Below are 25362 nucleotides of genomic sequence, written 5' to 3'. Positions count from 1 at the left end.
GGCCTGCATGAGTTCTGCTGGCACTGGGGGACTACAGTTCATTGAGGGAACCATGAATGCCAACATGTACTGTGATTATACTGAAGCAAAGCATGATCCCTTAATTTCGGAAAATGGAAGCAGACAGTATTCCAACATACCAACCCAAAACACCCCTCCAAGACTACCACTGCCCTGCTGAAAAAGCTGAGGGCAAAGGGGATTGACTGACAAAGCATGTCTCCAGACCTAAACAGAATTGAACATCTGTAGGGCATCCTCAAATGGAAGGTGGGGGAGTGCAAGGTCTCGAACATCAACCAGCTCCGTGATATCGTCATGGAGGAGTGGAAGAGGACTCCCAACCTGTGACGCTCTGGTGAACTCCATGCCCAAGAGGCTTAAAGAGGTACTCCGGTGGAAAACATTTTTTTTTTCTTCTAATCATCTGGTGCCAAAAAGTTAAACAGATTTGTAAATTAAAATTCCAAAGGGATCACAGCATATAAAACATCCGTTTTATTCAATCCATTTAAAATCCAGAAAATGCAAAGTAAGGTGCAATCCAAAGAATTTGAGATTAAGCCTCCCCTTTGACGCATTTCCACAATATCAGGCGGAGGTTTAACCTCAAGTTCTTTGGATTGCACCTTACTTTGTATTTTCTGGATTTTAATGGATTGAAAAAAATGGACGTTTTATATCCTGTGCTGTGATCCCTTTGCTTTGGAATTTTTATCTTGAAGACCCTGAAGGAGGACTGACTACACAGGGGAGGTAAGTGCTATCCTCTTTTTCTTTTGTAAATTACTTCTGTATAAAAATCTAAACCCTTCCAGGGCTTATCAGCTGCTATATACTACAGAGTAGGTTGTGTACTTCCTTTCTGTCTGACGACAGTGCTCTTTGCTGACATGTCAGGAAATGGCCAGAGCAGGAGAGGTTTGCTATAGGGATTTGTTCCTGCTCTGGACAGTTCCTGACATCAGACTGAAAAGAACTTCCTCTTGAGCATACAGCAACTGATAAGTACTGGTAGGATTAAGATTTGTAAATAGAAGTAATTAACAAATCTGTTTAACTTTTTGACACCGATTAAAAAAAAAAAAAAAAAAAAGTTTTGCACCTGTATACCCCTTTAAAGGGGTACTCTACTGCTTCCTACAGCACCTGGCGTTCAGTACTTTTTTTTTTTTTTTTCTAAACGCTGGGTGCGGCAGTGGTGGTTGTGATGTCACGCCATGCCCCCTCCATTCATGTCTATGGGAGGGGGCGTGTGGCCGCCACGCTCTCTCCCATAGACATGAATGGAAGGGGCTTGGCTTGACACTGGCTTGCACAAGTTGGACATTTCCACTGAATGGTGTTCTCACTTTTGTTGCTCTACTCTGCTAATGTGCGTTTCGTACCCAGCACGTCAGGTGGTCGAAACACACCGCCCCCTCCTGTCATCTCTATGGGAGAAGCGGAAACACACGAAAGCTGTGTCTCCGCCTCTCCCATACAGATGAATGGAGGGGGGGGGATGTTTCGGCCAGATGAAGTGCAGGGTGCGAAACCTTTCTCCTAGTATTCCTGTTAAGTCCTTATCCAGGTAATGACCACTAATATGCCTTTTAATGCCTGTCATTATTCTAGTGGGGCTAGAATAAACACTTATAAGCCTCCTGGTAATTTATTACCTTACATGACACAGTCAGATTGTAATTGCTGCATATAAGAAGTTTGTGAGGTTTCCATGAGGCACAATCACCAGGTGCCAATGGGTTTTCCCAATGAATGTCCCTAGGCCTGCCATTTGTGTCTGCATACCTTGCCTACCCTTCAGCACGACCAAGCACATTGCCTATTAGCTCTATGCTGACAGGCAGAATACACTGCTATACAGCAGTAGTGTTTAAATGCCGGTGTTACTAAAATAACAAAATTGAGCAGAATGTCAGTGTTGCATTTTGTTCCATTTTGTGTTTGTTTCATTGTTTGAGTTAATTTCATTACATTTAATTTTGCTGAATAGAATAGTGTACAACACTACGGTATTGCATACAGCAAAAAATAATTTGTGCACAGGGCTTACATTCGTGCTCGTGGTTGCAACATTTGAATACAGATTATACACGGCCATACATTGACTTACCAGGTGGATGAAGTTCTTTCATACTTGAGACTGTACTTTATATGCAACCCTGTACACCTATAAAAAGAGAAAGACTAACGAAGCGGTTGAGTTGTGCCCAAAACCGCGTATGAGGGCACGCCTATAGAGGGCAAAAAATCAATAAGTAGAATTAATAACATTGTTCCTAACCATGATGACCAAGGCCACACACTAGTCATATCTATCTCACCTAACTGTACTAGAGAAACAAGAGTTATTCCTGCTGGCTAGCAAACACAAGAGTCAGTGCTTGATGTAACGAAGCCATGGTATTCATGCCTACTACGAGCGGCCCAACACTGGAAACGGGACCTGACTACATACTAGCTGATTCGTGCCTGTCGACATACCTACTGTGCCATTGCAGAAAGTGGAAACCAATAAAGCTTGTCAGGCATGACGTGTCCTCCACTCCCTGCTAAATAAGTGGCAAAAATTCACTGTTAGTTGGTGACGCACAACCTATGTGACAGACCCCCGGTAGATTTTGCCAGGCATTTTAGCGCCCTGGTGCCTGTAGATGTGACAGGTCTTTGCGTAGACGTTTTGCCTGACGAGACAAACCTGATTCGAACCTCGTACCTGTAGGTGTGATAGGTCTTGAGTAACCCTAGTGTCTGTGGACGTGACGGATGTTTGCGTGACGCTGACAAGCGTGGACGAGATCGGTTGGTTCGAGACAATGACCACTTGTGCGTTGTGAAATTTATAAACTTTATGACTTGTGTAAGGGAAACATTGACTATGCTGTAAATCCCCTGCTGGTGTGGCAGGAGACGATTATGTGGAACCCCTAAGTATGACGGTGCCGTTGCTCTGAAGATGTGTCATTAACAACAACCAAGTAGTTCATCCCCCTGCAGACGTGGCAGGCATGACGGGTCTACAACTACCTATGTGTCGTGATGTAGTTGCTCTGAAGACATGTCAGAAACTACTATGCAGTGCATCCCCCTGCAGACGTGGCAGGCATGACGGGTCTACAACTACCTATGTGTCGTGATGTAGTTGCTCTGAAGACATGTCAGAAACTACTATGCAGTGCATCCCCCTGCAGACGTGGCAGGCATGACGGGTATACAACTACCTATGTGTCATGATGTAGTTGCTCTGAAGATGAGTCAGTAACAACTATGCAGTGCATCCCCCTGCAGGCGTGGCAGGCATGACGGGTATACAACTACCTATGTGTCATGATGTAGTTGCTCTGAAGACGTGTCAGCAACAACTATGCAGTGCACCCCCCTGCGGACGTGGATGGCATCACGGGTATACCCCTACCTATATGTCATGACGTAGTTGCTTTGAAGATGAGTCAGTAACAATTATGCAGTGCACCCCCTGCGGGTGTGGCAGGCATGACTGGAATACAAAGCCACCTATGGATCGTGAGGTAGTAGCTCTAAAGATGTGTCTGTAACAACTAATAAGCAGTGCCTCCTGCCGCAGCCATGGCAGGTATGACTGGTACAACCACCTATGTGTCGTGACGTAGTTATTTTTAGGACGTGACGTTATGCATAAGAATATTCCAGCGACAAAGACTTATGCATTCCCTTGGACAAGATGAAGGGTAACTAGTGAGTGTGTAACGAGATAGGGATACTTAAACTGTGACTACGTGCATTTACTATGGTGATGTACGTGAATCCTGTCAGCTACGGAAACCAATAGCCGGTACATCAACTGTAGTGCAGAGCAAAATAAGCGTGGTGAAACTAATGTGTGCATAGTATGTTACTTATGGTAGTGAGCTTGTGACAACACTATGTGGATGAACATGATGAGAAGCCGTCTCGTATATGCCTGACTTGTAGCAGAGTACGCGAGTAATGGAATGTAACAACATGATACTGATTTCTACCATACAGTACAATAAGGACAAGTATTATAGCAACCATGATCATGCCCAACATCAACTTACTTAGTGAAAATACAACATGCGTGCTGTGAGCCTATACCCAGTGACTGGAGAATGCTGTAACATGTGCTTAAATTCTATAGGTATGTTAGTGTAAAACAATATACAGCATTTGCTATGTACCGGGAAACACCCACGTGATAACCAATATTACAAGCGTATGTACCGTAGAATGCTACAATCGTATGTTCCATGAAAACACAACGTATGAAGTGTAATGGCCAGACATATGTGCAGCGTAACTGCTTGTGACTGTACCGTACAAGCAATGAACATCTGAACAGTATGACGCTATGAGTTTGTGTAGTGTACACCGTGTGAAGCTATGTGTGTAGGACCTGTATGAGCTATGAGCATGTGTACGATAACACAGTATGAAGCTAGACACATCAACCCTGTGACTGTACTTGCTGTATGTGACGCAATGAGCGCGTGCACTATACACAACACTGACCGTGCCTGCTGGTATATGACACTGTGAGCGTATGTACTGTTATACAACAATGTGACCATATCTCCTGCATATGTCACTGTGAGCATGTGTACTGCATGCCATGCTGTAACTGTACCTACTGCATGTGACCCTAAGAGCGCATGTACTGTATCAAACACTGGCCATGCCTGCTACATGTGACACTATGATCGTGCATACTGTGTACAACAGTAACTGTATCTACTGCGTATGAAGTATGAGCGTATGTATTACATACTACACTGTAACTGTACCTACTGCATATGCCACTGTGAGCATATGTACTGCATACTGTACTCTAACTGTACCCACTGCACATAACACCATGAACGCATGTGCCGTACACAGCACTGAACTGTACCCCTAACATGAACACTAAGCGTATGTACTGTATGCAAGGCTGCAACTTACCCACTGTATGTGACATTACGATCGTAAGTATTATATACAACACTGACTGTACCTACTGTATGTGACGCTATGAGCGTATGTACTGTGAACAACACTAACTACACGACACTGTAAATTGTACCCACTGCACGGCAGTGAGAATGTATACACTGTGTACAACACTGACTGTTACCCAAAGCATGACACTGCGGGCGTATGAACTGTACACGACCCTGACTGTACCCACAGTATTTGACACCATGGGCGCACCCCCGCGCCAAACACTGACCGCACGCTCCGCATGTCTCCCTAAGGGCGCATGTAGCCCGCGCATGCAGAGCATATGCCGCGAGCGCCCCCACGCAGCGTGAGACGCCGTGATCGTGTATGCGTTGTAACCTACGTGCGGTGTAGAACTGCTATGTTGTAAGAGCAGTGATGCTGTGAGTGTGAATACCGTACTCATGTTACCGATGTGAGCGTAGGAAGCGCATAAGCAATATGCTGCACGAATGCTAAGAGACTGGACGGTATGGGCGCTATGACTGCCCGATATGCCAGCTATGGGTGACTGCACGTAATCACGGCTATAGGTGATTGTACGTTATGAAAGCTACGAGTGACTGTACGGTGTGAATGCTATTAGTAACTGCACAATATGAATGCTATGAGTGACTGCATGGTATGGATGCTATGAGTGACTGCACGGTATGGCTGCTATTAGTAATTGCACAGTATGAACACTATGAGTAACTGTACAGAATGGAGGCTATGAGGGACTGCACGGTATGGAAGCTAAGAGTGACTGCACGGTATGAACGCTATGAGTAACTGCACGGTTATGGATGCTATGAGTGACTGCACGGTATAGATGCTATGAGTGACTGCACGGTATGAACACTATGAGCGACTGTATGGTATAAATGCTATAAGTGACTTCACAGTATGAATGCTATGAGCGACTGTACGGTACGAATGCTACAAATGACTGCACGGTATGAATGTTATAAATGACTGCACGGTATGAAATGCTATAAATGACTGCACGGTATGAATGCTATAAATGACTGCACGGTATGATGCTATAAATGACTGCACTGTATGAATGCTATAAATGACTACACGGTACGAATGCTATAAATGACTGCATGGTATGGATGCTATAAATGACTCCACGGTATGAATGCTATAAATGACTGCACGGTATGAATTCTATAAATGACTGCACTGTATGAATGCTATAAATGACTACACGGTACGAATGCTATAATTGACTACACGGTACGAATGCTATAATTGACTACACGGTATGAAAGCTATAAATGACTGCACGGTATGAAAGCTATAAATGACTGCACGGTATGAATGCTATAAATGACTGCACTGTATGAATGTTATAAATGACTGCAACGATATGCATGCTGTGAGAGCTATGGGACAAATGCTGAGGCACGGACTCTGTAATTCATGCATGCACATGTGAAGAATATTCTGCAGTGAATTCAAGGTGCCACCGAACAACCACTGTGGGTTTCACTTGGTGGTCTACATCAGAAATATGGGAGGGTATCCTCTGGGGGGGGGGGGTGCCATTTCAGCATGCCAAGGAGCAGCCCATATCCCAAAGCACACCCAAGCAGGGCACAGACAGGCCCCACACTAGCGAGGCCACTGTCCGTATCCTGCACGCTGACTAGCGACAGCCCGCCTGGCCAGTTCCAAACTTCGCCAGCAGGCTGCTCTGCTCTGAACCCCCTGCACGCACCACTTGACCCCGCCGCACTGCCCCGGCAACAAGATGCCTGAACACGTCGCAGGAGTGAACGGGACGCCAGCGGAGGCCAGAGCAGTGTCGCAGGCACGTGACCGGCCTCCCACGTGGCACCGCCGGGCTGCATCGGCCGTGGAAAGCCGATCAGGCCGCTGCACCACCGCGGACACCTACCGGGAGGCACGAGGCAGCGTACGGGGCGGCTGTGAACGCTGCCGCCAGGGAATGGATGCCGCGTGAGGGAGTGAATGACGGTGCGAGGTTCCCCGGCGGACACCGGGAGCGTGGCAGTGCACGGGCGAGGGGAACATTAGAAGGTGGGTGACTGCTATGAAACCAGGATAACCCGGGCTTACCGTACTGGAACCACTCCGCCCCCTGCACACACCCACTCCTTCTGAAAAATGACTTGTACGCCACGCCTGCATGGTGGAGGGGCGTTTTATAGTCGTGCCCCCATCATGGCTCCGCCTAGAGGTGCGGGGGGCATGTGAATTCACGCCCCTTTGCACAAATTCAGCCTTAAAGGCTTCCCACATGTGTATTTTAAACGTAAACACAAACTCAAAGTGAATGCAGCCTAAGCATACATGTGCCTAAAGGCTCACCTGTGATCATTTAGTAACATTGAACATGACAATGAATTGTGTGTGTGTGTGCTGACAATCCCCGGTAAGAAGACTTACTTTTTTATGATTGTACAGTACATTCATGGCCGTAAATGTTGGCACCCAAAATGAAGTATTTCTCACAGAACAGGATTGCAGTAACACATGTTTTGCTATACACGTTTATTCCCTTTGTGTGTATTGGAACTAAACCAAAAAGGGAGGAAACAAAGAAAATTGGACATAATGTCACACCAAACTCCAAAAATGGGCTGGACAAAATTATTGGCACCCTTAACTTAAAGGGGTAGTCCAGTGGTGAAAAACTTATCCCCTATCCTTAGGATAGTTTGAGATCGCGGGGGGTCCGACCGCTGGGGCCCCCTGCGATCTCTCTGTACGGGGCCCCGCCTCTCGGGCCAGATAGCGGGTGTCGACCCCCGCACGAAGCGGCGGCCGACACGCCCCCTCAATACATCTCTATGGCAGAGCCGGAGATTGCCGAAGGCAGCGCTTCGGCTCTGCCATAGAGTTGTATTGAGGGGGCGTGTCGGCCGCCTCGTGCGGAGGTCGACACGCCCCCTTCCCGCGGGCTGTCGGGGCTCCGTACAGGAGATCGCAGGGGGTCCCAGCGGTCGGACCCCCCGCGATCTGCAACTTATCCCCTATCCTTAGGATAGGGGATAAGTTGCTCACCACTGAGTTACCACTGGACTACTCCTTTAATATTTGGTTGCACACCCTTTGGAAAAAATAACTGAAATCAGTCGCAATCCTTTTCTGTGAGAAATACTTCATTTTCTTGAAAAATGTCAGGGAAGCCAACATTTACGGACATGACTGTATATCATTATAAAGAAAAGCAGTATATTTAAATGTTTTCTCTCAATCTAGAAAACAGACATTGCCTGTCATCTCAATAAAGTTATTGCAAGCGTCCAGCCTTAAAGGTGAATTGAGCTGACTGCTTACAACAGTTTAAGGATTTACTATTGCCTTCATGAATTCATCCAACCACTTTTTGTTAATTTTCTTGTTGTCACTTTATGAAAATATTCTATTTTCTAATGTGATTCTTGGTCTATTGTATGCTTTCTTTAACAACCCATGAATGACCAGTGGTCCTAAAAGGGTTACAGTCATTTTCCTAGGGTTGAATAGGGTTCAATTCATACTAGTACTAGAACAATACTATTAACAATGAAAAAAAAAGTATTGAGATACAATGAATATAGATCTATAAGCCCTGTGTTACACATTTTATTTATAGTAATATAATACCAGGTATTTCATGGTGTGTTTGAGAAATGTAATTTAATACAAGCAAACCTTAACTTCAAGCTTCTGTTCTTTTTACAGTTTCATTTGCCGGTCCGGTACACGTGGATCCACATGAAACTGCTGTATGGGGGAAGAATATTACTTTGAAGTGTTTAATTGAGGTCAATGAAACAATAACCCAAATCTCTTGGGAGAAAGTTATAGGCAAAAATGCACAGACCATAGCTGTTCAACATCCAATCTATGGAACATCTTTTCAAGAATCATATCAGAATAGAACATCATTCAAAAATACATCACTCCATGATGCAACCATTGTTATAAATAATGTAGACTTCCCTGATGCTGGGGTATACATATGCAAAGCAGTTACATTTCCTCTTGGAAATGTACAGTCATCAACTTCTGTGACAGTACTTGGTAAGTATGTATACTATACAGGATTATTTGTGCTATCATACATATGTACCAGTAATGTTGTTCTACCTGTCTCATTTAAGTTGTTTATTTTGTAAACATAATAATAACAATGGGGGAGATTTATTAAAACCTGTGCAGAGTTGCCCATAGCAGCCAATCAGATCGCTTCTTTCATTTTTGAAAAGGCCTCTGAAAAATGAAAGAAGCAACTTTTCCTCTGGACAGGTTTTTGATCCCCTCCAATGTGTCTGAATAAAAAAAAAAATCTGCAGATTATAAATAATAATAATAATTTTATTTATATAGCACCAACAGATTCCGCAGCACTTTACAATTGTGGGGTACAAATAAAGACAAGTATCAGACATAACAATATTACACAGTGACTTTATAGACAAGAAGTGGTGAGGGCGCTGCTCGCAAGAGCTTACAGACTGCAAGGAGTGGGAATGAGACAGAAGGCATAAAGTGCTTTTATTGATACAATGGTCAAGCCATATTTTATAAATAGGAAAGGTTACATGCAGGAGGGTGAACCAGTCACTAACTAATAAGCAGATAAGAGGAAAAAAATATATACATGTGTTAGTATTAGAAAACAAAAAATAACTCTTTTAAAACCACTATTATCAGAGTAAATGCACCAGTACCACCAAAAAGTTTGACAGTGACAACTTCTGTGGAAATGCTTTTGAATGTTAAAATGTACCGCTCTGTCACATCCCCCCCAAAAAGTGAATGTTACTCTGTACCTAATCCTGACATCTTATATTTATGCCTCTATCACCTACATATAAAAATACCTCTTTTGGTTAGCTCACATTGTTAGACATCCTCTCAGGGGAAGGGGGCGTGTTCCTCCTTGTGGTGGTGGGAGGTGATTGGTGTGTCTGCTCATGCAGCCTTGTCCAGGAGTCATCTCTTGTCCATGACTCATGGACAAGCTATTGCTTCTGCAGGACTGGTTAGTGTCCCAGTAAGTATGGGGACCCATAGTGGTGGGATTTTAAGGGGCCGTTTTTTCATATATGTACAAGTGGTCCCTCAAGTTACAATATTAATTGGTTCCAGGACGACCATTGTATGTTGAGACCATAACTCTATGGAAACCTGGTAATTGGTTCTCAAGCCCCAAAATATCGACCAAAAATAGGAAAAAGTGAGGATTAGACTAAAATAAGTAGATAAGTAATATAGATAAAGCAAATCCTTACATATAAAAGTAAGAAAGATCTGCTGGGAGCTGTAATCACTGTCTATGTAGAGGACAGGATCGTCTTCATTGTCCTGTACACGCAATGTCCTAAAAAAGTTAAATGGAGCCGCCCTTACTTGGTGTCCAAAAGAGCAGCTAACTGTTGCATAGATTAAGAGTAGTAGGACCACCCTATACTGTAGGTGGTGTTTCCAGACAGGAATTCAGCGCATACACTTCAGTAATACAGGTGTTTTACCAGTAAAATGCTCATTCTGATTTGGTCAGTTCTTCCGGCCATTGACGTGTCACAGATCTGGACTGTTCGTAGCATTGTATGTTGAGTCTGGTTTCAAGTTATAATGGTCCAGAAAAACGACCATTGTTTGTTAAAACTATTGTATGTTGAGGCCATTTCATTGTAAGTTGAAGGATCACTGTATATATATTTTTTATTATATATACATACAGTATATTATTTGAAAAAATCATAATACAAAAGGTCTTTAGTTTTAATTGGTAATAACCTATAAAAAGTTTTTGGATGTGACTGTGCTTATTTAACCTGTTAAGGACCAAGGGCGTAAACTTACGCCCCTAGTCCCGCTCCCGTGACATAACGCGGGGTTACACGGTAACCCCGCATCATATCACGGCAGGCCCGGCATCATAGTGAAGCCGAGACCCGCTGCTAATAGCGTGCGGCACTGTTCGCGGTGCCGCGCCCTATTAACCCTTTAGCCGCGCGCTCAAAGCTGAGCCGCGAGGCTAAAAGTGAAAGTAAAATGTGCCGGTTAGCTCAGGGAGCTGTTCGGGATCGCTGCGTCATAATCGCGGTATCCCGAACAGCTATACTTCAGGAGGAAGGTCTCTTACCTTCCTTCCTGCATTCCGATCACCGAATGAATGCTCCAAGCCTGAGATCCAGGCTTGAGCAATCAATCGCCGAAAACACTGATTGATGCATTCCTATGGAGATGGATTAATCAGTGGTAAAGATCAGTACATGCAATGTTATCGCCCCCCCTGGGAGCTATAATATGGCATAAGAAAAGTGTAAAAAAAATCATTAAGCCTTTCAATGATCTCTTCCCCTAATAAAAGTTGGAATCACCCGGAATTGCCAAGAATAAAAAAAACCAGTGTAAATAAAAATAAACATATGTGGTATCGCCGCGTGCGGAAATGTCCGAATTATAAAAATATACCGCTTTTTAAACCGCACGTCCAATGGCGTACGCGCAAAAAAATTCCAAAGTCCAAAATAGCGTATTTTTGGTCACTTTTTATATCATGAAAAGATGAATAAAAAGCGATCAAAAAGTCCGATCAATGCAAAAATGGTACCGACAAAAACCTTCAGATCACGGTGCAAAAAATGAGCCCTCATAGCCCCCTGAACATGGAAAAATAAAAAAGTTATAGGGGATAAGATGTCTAGGGGCGGAGTACCCCATTAAGTGTACAGAATTCTTGTGGAAATCTGCAACTGAGCTGCAAATTGTGAGATTTATTTTAAGCAAAACAGTATGCACACAATTAAATCTGTCGCGCTCCAGTCCTATTTAAAATTTGTGATTGCATTTACAAACTCTTTGCAAACCTGCTTAAGTTTTGCCAGGTTTCATAGGGATAGCCTGAAGCAAAGAGGGATGTAAAAAGTACAGTGTCCACATAACTGGTAAAGTAATATCCACAGGCTGAAAGTTATTGCAAAACGTATGCTTACTAAACACAGACTTCTTTTCCGGAGGCTGCCAGGTCAATAGCAATATAGTCATTAGCTAACCATGCAGCATCAGAAATGGAGCAGAGCCAGTTGGAGCCTCTGTCTCTATGAGCCGAAGTCATGTCAGTTAAATGCCCATGATCAGATATAGATGGTATATCCTAGCAAAACGCCATCAAATGTCTGTAGTGATAGAACTCCTTTTTAGAAAAATTTCCTGTCCAATTTTCAGGCAGTGATGCGTTAAGAGTTGACATAATACACCCATTGTTGTTCTGCGGAAAATCTGTTTGTAGTATGGTCAGGTAGCAATATAATGGAGATTTTCCTTCTGGTAAATAAAACAAGTTGGTCTGTATTATTGGTACCATACGTAGAGAAGAAGAAAAAAAAGCACTGCCCTCCAATCAGTGGACATGGACCCTTCAAACGTCTATCTTTTAAGAATTGCAGATCCAGATTCATAGTAAAAAAAGGAACTTGATAGGACTCACCAATAAAGCAGATAAAATGTATTTGCAGTCAGGTCTATGAATACACACAAAGGCCGACGGCCCGTCAGCCTTTGTGTGTATCCATAGCCCTGACTGCAAATACATTTTATCTGCTTTATTGGTGAGTGCTATCAAGTCCCTTTTTTATTGTGAATCTATATTATAGGTATTTTGCCTCTACATGTTTAAATAGATTACAGTAAATCTTCTTGCCTTGTTATTAAAATCCCATTTCTAGTGATCTGGGTGTCGTATGATCTACAGTACACTATTATTAGATTTTACAGCTTATTGAGCTGTCCCCAACCTTGTGTGTATTATTCCATGGTTGCTGCTCGTTTCCTAAAGCATTTATTGATGTTGTGAATGTTTCATAGTTTTTATGTCAATATGATACATTTACGTTACTAGTCCACAGACTGTTATGCTACAACATCTAGCACGCTATACCTCACTGCTGAATAGTCACATTAGTTTGCAGAGCACAGACAGACAAGGATAGCTAAAGTCCCCTGTATTGCTATTTGGGTTAGCTTGTGTCACCTGTTAGACTTATTCACAACTGTTGCTCTGTGTTTAGTAGCGTCTGTTTGTAAATTTTAAAGGAGAACTATTGGGTCTCTTGAGCCACACACTGCTCAGAGTACCTGGTAGATGAGGAGAACAGCATTCTGACTGCGCAGGAGGAGGGTGCACCAAGCAAGAGGAGGGTGCGCAGGAGGAGGGTGCACCAAGCAAGAGGAGGGTGCGCAGGAGGAGGGTGCACCAAGCAAGAGGAAGGTGCGCAGGAGGAGGGTGCACCAAGCAGGAAGCCACAGAATCTACTCCCTTGTGACTTTATAACAGTTATTAGCATAGGGTGTCGGTATCAAACAAAGTAGTTATTTACAGATTGCTGCATTGCAGACAACATAGGATAATAGTAATCAAAATTCTCATCTATCAGGTACTTGGGCAGCATGTGGGCCTCCAGGGCCCTGACAGATTTCCTTTAAACCGCTCAGAACTCATGATTCAGTATATGTTGGCACTTCAATGGCTAGGAAGTGTTTGAGTTGCGACCTGGAAATGCTGTCAGACAGAAAAGGAAAGAGAAGCCTTATATACAGACACATACTTTTATGTTTCCTTTGGCTGTGTCAGAGAGAAAAGAACTATACAACTTCCTCTGTAGTATACAGCAGCTGAGAAGTCCTGGAAAGATTAAGATTTTTAAATAGAATTAATTTCCTATTTCCTATTTGAATCTTCAAAACTAAAAAAATCAGCTCTGCCAATGTGCTGTCTGTATCACAGATGTTATCTATTCTTGTAGGAATACACTTAATTGTAGCTTTTGTTAATTAAAGGGGTACTCCGGTGGAATTTTATTTATTTATTTTTTTTTTTTTTTATCAACTGCTGCCAGAAAGATAAACAGATTTGTAAATGATTTCTATTTAAAAAAAATCTTAATCTTTTCAGGACTTATCAGCTGCTGTATGCTCCACAGGAAGTTGTATAGTTATTTTCTGTCTGACCACAGTGCTCTCTGCTGACACCTCTGCTCGTTTCAGGAACTTGCTATGGGGATTTGCTCCTACTCTGGAATGTTTCTGAAATGGACAGATGTCAGCAGAGAGCACTATGGTCAGACAGAAAAGAAATTTAAAAAAGAAAAGAACTTTCTCTGTTGTGTACAGCTGCTGATAAGTACTGGAAGGGTTAAGATTTGTAAATAGAAGTAATTTACAAATCTGTTTAACTTTCTGGATACCAGTTGATAAAAAAAAATGTTTTCCTCCAGAGTACCCCTTTAAATGTGGTATTATAATTGTTATTGTGCCTATTGATGTTTGAAAACTTCCCTGAGAGCAGCCATATTGGACATTCTTCTTGCATTGCATGTGTAGACTGTGCAGCAGGCTGTGTGTACTCTATTATGGTGGCTGGGAATTTCACCAAAATACCAACAGACTAGGTCAGTCTCCAGGTAGAGGTGAAAGTCCTCAAACCTTTACCCTGTAGTTAGTATTTTTGCTTATCCTGACAGTCTCCACAGCAAAACTGAAAAGGAAATGTCAGTCATCCTATTGTGTATTGGTGAGCAGTGTGAACACTGCCATAATAATCATTAAAACAATCCGCAGATTGCAAAAAAAATAAGACTTTGAAAACGTGATAATTTTATGACTATACATGCCCTATAGCAAATTGTATCCAAGCAAAAAATAGTAGTGTACAATTGTGCTGAGAAGGCTGGTCTCCAGTTACCATAATTTCTGCCTGTTATATGATCCTGGCCAAAAACCGTATTGCTAGACTATGACACCTCTTGGGTGAAAGTCCAACCTCCTGATACTCTCATAGATCCTAAGAATGAAGCGGCCACAGCACTGAATCGGCACTGCTTTGTGATCCATTCATTCTCTGAATCAGTGTTACAAAGGACCCCCACTGATCACAATGTGAGGGCATAATTAAAGGACATCTGCAGCCCTTTAACACTTATCCCCTATCCACAGGATAGGGGATTAGTGTTTGATCGCGGTGGAGGGGGCGGGGTCCGACCGCTGGGACCCCCCGCAATCTCCTGCAAGTGCAGGAGGTGTGCCGGCTGCAGTATGACGTTGCGGACAACACGCCTCCTCCATGTAACTCTATGGGAGAGGCGAGGAGGAAGCATTCTTGCCTCCCCATCTCTCCCATAGAACTTTATGGGGAGAGTGCGGGGACAGGGTGTAACCGTCGACCTCTCAGGTCGACACTACGCGCATTAGCGCTCACACTGAGCGCTAATGCCGGGCCCCGTTTAGGAGATTGCGGGGGTCCTAGTGGTCGAACTCCTGCGATCAAACACTTATCCCTTATCCTCTGCAATATGCCGTTCGTGAGTTGAAATAACCCTTTTTAACCTGGTGCAAACTCTTGAGTGCATTCTGACCCTGGTATGAAATTTAAGAAATGCTATGACAGCTCTAATGCTATTGCAGAATATTTTAATATTTAACATTTGGAGCCACAATGTGAGAACACTGTACTATTTGACTTATCAACAGCAAAAGTGTTTCCATTTTTATATGTTCTACTTTGCTTCATTTTCTAAAAACAAATCGGTGTAGTTTTTTTATGTTTTATGTGGAAATATGCCAAAAAAATATTTGATATTATGATTTTATTTTTTCAGTTGAACCTACTGTGAGTATAACAAAAGGTCCCCACCCATTAATGGATGGTGCAAATGAAACTGTTGCGGCTACCTGCACAGCTGCTACAGGGAAACCTGCTGCAGAAGTATATTGGCAAGAGTCTCTTGGCAGAGCAGAAGTCACTTCCACAACATTTGCAAATAAAACTGTTACAGTCGTAAGCCAATACAAGCTGGTCCCAACCAGGTTTGCTAGAAGAAGAAACATAACCTGCATCGTAAAGCACCCTGCTTTGGAAAGTGATATTAGATATCCATTTACATTGGATATACAATGTGAGTTCAATCATAAACTATCTTTCTATGAATACATTTGTCATTGTTATAGAAGAAACCTTACTTTATTAGCCAGAAGGGAGCACTGTTAATAAACAGCAGTTCTTATTCTGGTTGACTGAAGCCTTCTGTTGTACAGTGGGGGAAAAAAGTATTTAATCAGCCACCGATTGTGCAAGTTTTTCCACTTAAAAAGATGAGAGAGGCCTGTAACTTTCATCATCGGTATACCTCAACTATGAGAGACATAATGAGGAAAAAAAATCCATAAAATCATTATCTGATTTTTAAAGAATGTATTTGCAAATGATGGTGGAAAATAAGTATTTGGTCAATAATAAAAGTTTATCTCAATACTTTGTTATATACCCTTTGTTGGCAATTTACAAGGAGTAAGGGAGGAAGAAGACCTATCAACCCAGGTGCTGTGGATGCTTGTCCTAAGAAATTGATGGAAACAGGAATGTGCAATCACAGATTCCTCTGCAGGGACCACTTTATTGAAAAAAAGAAAAATATTGCAGGGTACAGATTATGCGTTTTGAGGGATACACCTTAATCAGATCTGATGAAGAAGATGTTTCCCTCAAAACGCTTAATATTTTAATTTTTTTCAATAAAGTGGTCCCTGCCGAGGGATCTGTGATTGCACATTCCTGTTTCCATCGATTTCTTGGTACAAGCATCCGCAGCGCCTGAGTTGATAGGTGTTCTTCTTCCCTTCCTCCTTACAACTTCTCCAGGATTGGAACCTTCTGGCTTCCTGTGACCTCCCGGCTTCAGCAGCGGATCTCATTACATGGTACCCTATTCACTAGGGTGATAGACGCATTTATCCTTTTCTTGAGGTGAGCGACCACCTACTAGAGGCATCGGTAGCCCCGACATCTAGCATTTTCCTACTTGTTTGGGGTAATAAATGAGGCACCACCTGTGCGGTCTCTTTTTTTTTTTTTTTTTTTTTTCTTTACTCCACTACTTTGTTGACAATGAGGTCAAGTGTTTTTTGTAAGTCTTCACACACTGTTGCAGGTATTTTAGCCCATTCCTCCATGCAGATCTCCTCTAGAGCAGTGATATTTTGGGGCTGTCACTGGACAACACGGACTTTCAACTCCCTCCAAAGGTTTTCTATGGGGTTGAAATCTGGAGACTGGCTAGGCCACTCCAGGACCTTGAAATGCTTCCTAGGAAGCCACGTTTTATCTTCAATGCCCTTGATGATGGAAGGAGGTTTTCACTCAAAATCTCACAATACATGGCCCCATTCATTCTCTCCCTTACATGGTTCAGTCGTCCTGGTCCCTGTGCAGAAAAACAGCCCAAAAGCATGATGTTTCCACCCCCAAATTTCACAGTTTGTATGGTATTCTTTGGATGCAACTCAGCATTCTTTCTCCTCAAAACACAACAAATTTAGTTTATACCAGAAATTTCTACTTTGGTTTCATCTGGCCATATGACATTCTCCCAATCCTCTTCTGGGTCATCCAAATGCTCTCTAGCAAACTTCAGACAGGCCCAGAAATGTACTGGCTTAAGAAGGGGGGACACGTCAGGCACTGCATGATTTGAGTCCCTGGTGGCGTAGTGTGTTACTGATGGTAGCCTTTGTTACTTTGGTCCCAACTCTCTGCAGGTCATTCACTAGGTCCCCCCGTGTGGTTCTAGGATTTTTGCTCCCCGTTCTTGTGATCATTTTGACACCGCGGGGTGAGATCTTGCATGGAGCACCAGATCGAGCGAGATTATCAGTGGTCTTGCATGTTTTCCATTTTTTTTTTTTATAATTGCTCCCACAGTGGATTTCTTCACACCAAGCTGCTTGCCTATTGCAGATTCAGTCTTCCCAGCCTGGTGCAGGTCCACAATTTTGTTTCTGGTGTCCTTCGACAGCTCTTTGGTCTTGGCCATAGTGGAGTTTGGAGTGTGACTGTTTGAAATTGTTATCAGTAGGAAAAACACATGTCCACAACCTCAAACAGGTTCCATTAATGGAGGACAGAAGAGACTCTTAAAGAAGAAGTTACAGGTCTGTGAGAGCCAGAAATATTCCTTGTTTGTAGGTGACCAAATACTTATTTTCCACCATAATTTGCAAATAAATTCTTTAAAAATCAGACAATGTGATTTTATGGATTTTTTTTTCTCATTCTGTCTCTCATAATTGAGGTATACCTATGATGAAAATTACAGGCCTCTCTCATCTTTTTAAGTTTGAGAACTTGCACAATTGGTGGCTGACTAAATACTTTTTTTCCCCACTGTATGTAATGCCGTGTTTACCCGGTAGTGGATTCTGCAGGAGAAAGTAATAAGCTGATAGCATATACCCCCAGAAATTAGCTGTTTTGGGGTCTCAATATTACTCTGATGGCTATTCTTTAAAAGAGGTTGTCGTACAAAGACCATTCTCCCCTGTGCATAGGACAGGTGAAGAATGTCTGATAACCGGGGGCACCAGTGATCACATCATTCTCTTCCCAACTATGGTTTTGCTGAGATGAAGACCAGGGGTGGCTTTGGACTCCAGTTATAGTGATCAGCAGGCGTCATAGTGATTTGATATTTATCGCCTATCCTGTGGAAACGTGATAAATACGCTTCATGGTCAGCCATTTAATTAGCAAAAAGCAAATGGCAATATATCCTGTCATTACAGAAATGCCCATTAGACGTATAGCTCATCTTCTCCAGAGATTGCCAGCAAAAAAAACATTCTTGTTAGTGTTTTTTTTCTTTTCGAATAAGCTACCCATACAGTGTATCATTTTAGTTAGCTGAACAAATACATGTGAACTTGCGAGAAGATGTGCACTACTATCTTCACTAAAAGCTTAGTAAAATAGGAGGACTAAGTTGAATTTCGCACTGTAACATCCTAAATGAATAATGCTTTATTGGATTTCTGCAGCTGAATAATTTACCAGATATTGCAGTTTGCAGTGGGCCTCTGAAAATGCTTCACACATCTGAAACAAAAGCCATTCAAATAGATGCAAGAGCTGTTTCTACTATAACCACTAAAATGTGTAATACTTCTGGAACACAACAGAGAAATAAGTGGAAAGGCAATGTCCTGGCACCACAGCGTTTTCTCTAGCTGCCATTAGATATGCAGCAGATCGGCTGTGATAGTGTAATGTTACCATTTGCCGTGGACTCTGTTATCAGGTGTTGTCTGAGAAATGACCACCTATGTAAGAAAGCGGGGACCAGGACTTCCTTATTAGGGTGAACATTAAAGAAGGGAGCATTCCTTCTGGCTTTTCTGGAGTCAGACAAAATGTATAAATGGAAAAAGCTTGTACACAGATGCTATATTTATACATTCCTAAGTGCGTCCCTGCACTGCTCATCTTTCCATGTGTATTGCCCTAATTCTAGCTCTGCTCTTGCAGCAGCAGATGTTGGAATCAGCCTGTGGTCGGAAATATGCTCCTGTTTTTTTGTAGGTTTTGTTTATTAAAGCTACATATGCTTCATGGAGTGTGGGATGATATGTTAGTTTTATTCCTTATCTATTACACAAGTGATTGTTTACCAAAAAAAAAGGGCAGATTATCCATCAGTACACAGTGTACACATTCATGCAAAAAGCCATATACACTAGAAAAGTCAAGGGAACCCACCACTATTAATGGGATCAGCCAATGATCTCATGCACATAGGGGCCTACCAACAGCAGATATTGATAGAAAAAGAGATGGGACTATTGAACTGCAACATGGCCGATTGTATTTATTTATTTAATTAATGTATAATTCCCTACAGGAGAGAAGCCTTTGCCAGTGGAGTCTAGTAGCAGTTTATTGCCCTCTACTCATTGAAATGTTATTTATTTATTTAAGTATGAGCCTCTTCTTTCTCTTTTGTAGATGCTCCTGAGGTATCAATAACCGGCTATGATGGTAATTGGTTTGTTGGCAGAAAAAATGTCCAACTGAAGTGTAATGCAGATGCTAATCCACCTCCCATTGAGATTAAGTGGACCAGGTAAACTCTTTTCTGTTCGCTTACAATGATTTGTTTGTTATATGTGCTTGGCAGTCATTGTTATAGTTTAGTCTGTTTCATGATACATTGCTACTTACAGGCAGAAACATCATACACAAAGCAGTTTAAGAATGAAAAGACCTATACAGACAGTATGAATAGTGTCTTTAAAATTATTAATAGGTGTGTAATGTGTCTGTCTCCTCTCTAACCTGCGCAAAGCAATAAACGGTGTCCTGTAGCCAAATGTACATACGTTGTAATAGTTCACTAGGGAGTGCTACACACTCCTATAATGTAGGAGGTTTTCATCCAGGCTGTATACTAAGCATGGTATGAATATCATTATGGTGTAACAGTAACCCGAATCTCCAAGCTTCTGTGGCATCTGACTGTGTCATTCTTTTCTTTTTTCTCTAATTCAAATTGACCACCAGATACAAGAGAAGCCAGTCACTGAGGCACTTCCAAATAAAACATAGCTTCATGGCATTAAGTAACAAGTCCACTATCACTATATGGACAGGCTAGTGTAATAGTATCTAATGGATATCGCTGTTGAGAACAGTCCTAAAACAAAACCTGCATTAACTGTACAATATTTGCCTGTAGAAAGATAGTTCATCCATTAATTTCTGTTTTCAACATACAGTTACGTATCTGAACAAAAGAAATTAAACTGTTTAAAAAGTCTACAGGGGACTACAGATCATGGTGCAAAAGAAAAAAAGGCCTGACACAGCTTTTATATTATTAAAGGGGTTAACACCTGGTGATACACGGAAGTTTATTTTTTTAATAATATACACGGAAGTTTATTTTTTTAATAATATTGACACACAAAATTGCACAATTTTTTTTCTAATTCTGCCCTGAAAATAATTTTTTTCTGGCTTTGTAATATATTATAGAGTGAAATGAAGGTTGCCAATAAAAAAACAAAAAACTTTTCCTGCAAAAAATACGCTTTTATACATCTCTGACAGTGGGAAGATAAAAATGTTATGGCAAGAAATTGTAAACCAAAACTATAAATTGAAGGAAAGGGGAAGGGGTTAATGTGAAGCTGTCACACCCAGACCACAGCAAAATAAAAAGCAAGTATTGCAAAATTGTATAAATTTTTATTGATAAACATTGCATTAAAAATGGAGGAGTTCCACCCAAGGGAGGTTAAAACAAAAAGGCGTCGCTCAGTTGTCACAATCACCGCCTGTATACATAAATAAAATATGCATCCCAAAGTAGTTACAGTTTGGATAGATGTAAATACAAACAATTACATAGTGATGGGTACTGCAAAAGTGCACAAACACAATACTTCACCATACCAATACTGTCAGTGGGCAGGAGGACACCAGAGCGACACCACCCCAACACAACGTTTTGGCAAACCTTTGTTTGCTGAAATACCGCATTGGAGTGGTGTCATTACAGTGTCCTCCTGCCCACTGATACAGTATATGGAAGGTCATATACAGTCATGTCTGTAAATGTTGGCACCCCTGAAATTTTTCAAGTATTTCTCACAGAAAAGGATTGCAGTAACACATGTTTTGCTATACACATATTTATTCCCTTTGTATGTATTGGAACTAAACCAAAAAAGGAGGGGAAAAAAGCTAATTGGACATGTTGTCACACCAAACTCCAAAAATGGTCTGGACAAAATTATTGGCACCCTAACTTAATATTTGGTTGCACACCCTTAGGAAAAATAACTGAGATCAGTCTCTTCCTATAACCATCAATAAGCTTCTTATACCTCTCAGCCGGAATGTTGGACCACTCTTCCTTTGCAAACTGTTCCAGGTCTCTCTTATTGGAAGGCGCCTTTTCCCAACAGCAATTTTAAGATCTCTCCACAGGTGTTCAATGGGATTTAGTTCTGGACTCATTGCTGGCCACTTCAGAACTCTCCAGCGCTTTGTTGCCATCCAATTCTGGGTGTTTTTTGACATATGTTTGGCTGGAAGACCCAAGATCTTGGATGCAAACCCAGCTTTCTGACAATGGTCTGTACAGTGCGACCCAAAATCTGTTGGTAATCCTCAAATTTCATGATGCCTTGCACACATTCAAGGCACCCAGTGCCAGAGGCAGCAAAACAACACCAAAAAATCATTGAACCTCCATATTTCACTGTAGGTACTGTGTTCTTTTCTTTGTAGGCCTCACTCCATTTTTCGGTAAACAGTAGAATGATGTGTTTTGTCAAAAAGCTCTATCTTGGTCTCCTCTGTCCACAAGACATTTTCCCAGAAGGATTTTGGCTTACTCAAGTTCATTTTGGCAAAATGTAGTCTTGCTTTTTTATGTCTGTGTCAGCAGTGGGGTCCTCCTGGGTCTCCTGCCATAGCGTTTCATTTCATTTAGATGTCGACAGTTTGTGCTGACACTGATTCTCCCTGAGCCTGCAGGACAGCTTGAATATCTTTGGAACTTGTTTGGGGCTGCTTATCCACCATCCGGACTATCCTGCGTTGACACCTTTCATAAATTTTTCTCTTTCGCCCATGCCCAGGGAGATAAGCTACAGTGCCATGGGCTGCAAACTTCTTGATAATGTTGCGCACTGTGGACAAAGGCAAATCTAGATCTCTGGAGATGGACTTGTAACCTTGAGATTATTGATATTTTTCCACAATTTTGATTCTCAAGTGCTCAGACAGTTCTCTTCTCCTCTTTCTGTTGTGCCATGCTTTGTGTGGCACACACAGACACACAATGCAAAATACTAAGTGAACTTCTCTCCTTTTTGTCTGCTTTAAGGTGTGATTTTTATATTTCCCACACCTGTTTGCCACAGGTGAGTTTCCACAATTTTGAAAGGTTGCCATTCATTTTTGTTTTTTTTCCTCCCTTTTGTTGGTTTAGTTCCAATACACACAAAGGGAATAAACATGTGTATAGCACAACATTTGTTACTGCAATCCTTTTCTGTGAGAAATTCTTCATTTTCTTGAAAAATTTCAGGGGTGCCAACATTTACGGCCATGACTGTAGCAGTATTTATTGAGGGTGTGTGTATACTCCTATACATTGCATATATATATTTGAGTAGCATCTACCTATATACCCCATATATCTGAGATACTTCTATTGCACAGCAAAATAAAACAGGGGCAGGCTCTCTTATTGCAACTGGCATTGTTTAAAAACCTGCCAAGGACAGGGTGAAAAATCATCTAGGCCGTTCCAGCCAAAGTCAGTGAGGTGGGGTGAAGCCAGTTATGGCCGCTCAGATGACTGGCTGGTTTTTAAACTTATGATTTTACTAAAGCAAGTCATTGTTCAGCGTAAATTCCATCTAGATGTCATGAGGGCTCCAGTTCCAGGATCATCCTGCAGTGGCTCGGGCAGCATGAAACTGAGGACAGGTTCTTGCTAACAACTAAACCCTGATTGTTTTTTTTTACAAAGATAAAGTTCTTACATTAAGGGTACATTCTCACACACGCACACTGGATCTGCATATTTAAAGTTGGAGGTCCACAATTTTACGAGGCAATTCTTAGGTATTTTTGACAAAGTCAATAAAGTGATTGCCTTGTAAAATCTGTAACTGTGTGTTTAACAAGTGCAGATCCACAACTTCAAATCAGCAGCAATTTGAGTGTATGTATATACCCTAAAAGGGACTGATTTTAAATCCATATACTTGATTCTCACAAATCTTAAATACAATAGGTTATTAAGGGATCATTCAGGAGTTTTATCTAAACCTGTTTCCCATAGAAACCAATCAGATCGCTTCTTTGATTTTTAAGGGGCCTTTTTAAAAATTAAAGAAGCAATCTGGTTGCTATGGGCAACTGCACCACTCCTCCTCTACACAGGTTCTCAGTGTTTGGTATATCTGTCCCTTTAGGCATAGCCACTGCCGTCATTGGGCTTTGAATGCTCTTAGTTATAACCAATGTTTTTATTTTATTTTAATACGTCACTTATAGAAAGATTTCAGACAATCACTCTAACATATATATGAAGGACCACCAGAGACCATCTGACATCCACAGGCAATGAGTGGTACCAGACTTGTCTGACAGTCCCTCTCCCTCCATAGGTTCCACTTTGAGGGATGGGGGTCCTAACCAGCGGCTGAAGCAGCCTCACATTGGTAGTTATCTCCTGTTTATGTTCAGCCTTCCTCCACTTTGTGTATACAATAATACGGTCCATTTAACAATCTTTCTGTTCACTGGATACTAATATGTGGGGATCTGTACTTAGAAATGTTTGCTAATACAGACTGACTGCCTTTTATTTTAGTTCACAATGACCCCCACATAAGCACTCATAGTTCATGCATTTACAGGAATTACAACATTCTAAACCATGTCATGTAAAGAAAATAATATCTTATTTAACTATATACTAAATGTGGCTATTTTTCGTCTAGCACTTTAATTAAACATTTCTGTAACTTCTATTAATACAGGTTAGATGGAATTTGGCCTGATGGTTTACTATCTGTCAATAATACACTACATTTCAACTACCCTCTAACGCACAATGCTTCTGGGATATATGTGTGCAGAGTGGCCAATGCTCTGGGTTACAAAATTGACCAAAAGATTGTTACTATTTTAGGTGAGTTGCTTTGGATTGTTAATATATGTAGTTGTCTTCTGTTTTTACTTGGTCATTGCATGCTATTTTGAGGGGCCCCAGTTATACAGAATGCACTCTGGTTGCCCAGTTTCTGTTCGCTGTATGTGACTTTACAATTTGCTTGAGTCAGTTTTAAAAAGCAAATATTGTAAACAGCTTCTGCACAGGTCAGGCCACAAGCTGAATACTTATCTTATTCATTATATATACAACATGCAGCTGGCTTGTTTCTATTAAAAAGTGGTTTACATCCAGGCATGCAGCCTAACGACTTGAAGGGGTACTCTGTCGCTAGACATGTTATCCCTTTTCCACAGGATAGGGGATAACATGTCTGATCGCAGGGGTCCCCAGCAGCTGGACCCTCAGGATCTCTGCAGTGGCACCCCTGTCATCCGGTGCACATAGCGAACTCTGCTTCGTGCCGGATGACTGGCATAGACAGCCGCCACAACCCCTCCATTCATGTCTGTGGGAGGAGGCGTGACTGCTGTGTACTAGCAGTCACGCCCTTCCTATAGACATGAATGGAGGGGGTGTAACGCCGCAGCACCAGCCCATAGATTTGGAGGGTTCGTGCGGCCGGACCCCCGCATTGAGACATGTTATCCCCTATCCTTTGCATAGGGGATAACATGTCTAGGGGCGGAGTACCCCTTTAAAGGGGTACTTCGGCGCTAAGACATCTTATCCCCTATTCAAAAGATAGGGGATAAGATGCCTAATCGCTGGGGACCCCCGTGATCTTTCACGCAGCAGCCCGTTACCATCAGCCTACGGAGCATGTTCGCTCCGGGTCTGATGACTGCCAATCATGGGGCCGGAGTATTTTGATGTCACACTCCGCCCCCTCAATGCAAGCCTATGGGAG

The 25362-nt window shown here is 42.1% G+C and overlaps 1 protein-coding gene across 2 annotated transcripts in view; it reads left to right on the top strand.

The window, feature by feature from the left end:
- Positions 1-25362, top strand: part of NECTIN3 (nectin cell adhesion molecule 3) — a 163896-nt gene that overhangs the window by 45127 nt on the left and 93407 nt on the right. For both annotated transcript variants that reach the window (XM_056557494.1, XM_056557492.1), the window contains exons 2-5: positions 8659-9000; positions 15585-15881; positions 19760-19877; positions 24319-24470. In XM_056557494.1, the coding sequence (XP_056413469.1) occupies positions 8659-9000; positions 15585-15881; positions 19760-19877; positions 24319-24470 (909 nt within the window). The remainder of the gene's footprint in view (positions 1-8658; positions 9001-15584; positions 15882-19759; positions 19878-24318; positions 24471-25362) is intronic.

The sequence above is a fragment of the Hyla sarda genome, chromosome 2, assembly GCF_029499605.1.
Source record: "Hyla sarda isolate aHylSar1 chromosome 2, aHylSar1.hap1, whole genome shotgun sequence".
In the NCBI taxonomy this organism is placed as follows: domain Eukaryota; kingdom Metazoa; phylum Chordata; class Amphibia; order Anura; family Hylidae; genus Hyla; species Hyla sarda.
This window is presented reverse-complemented; position numbering and strand designations above follow the sequence as displayed.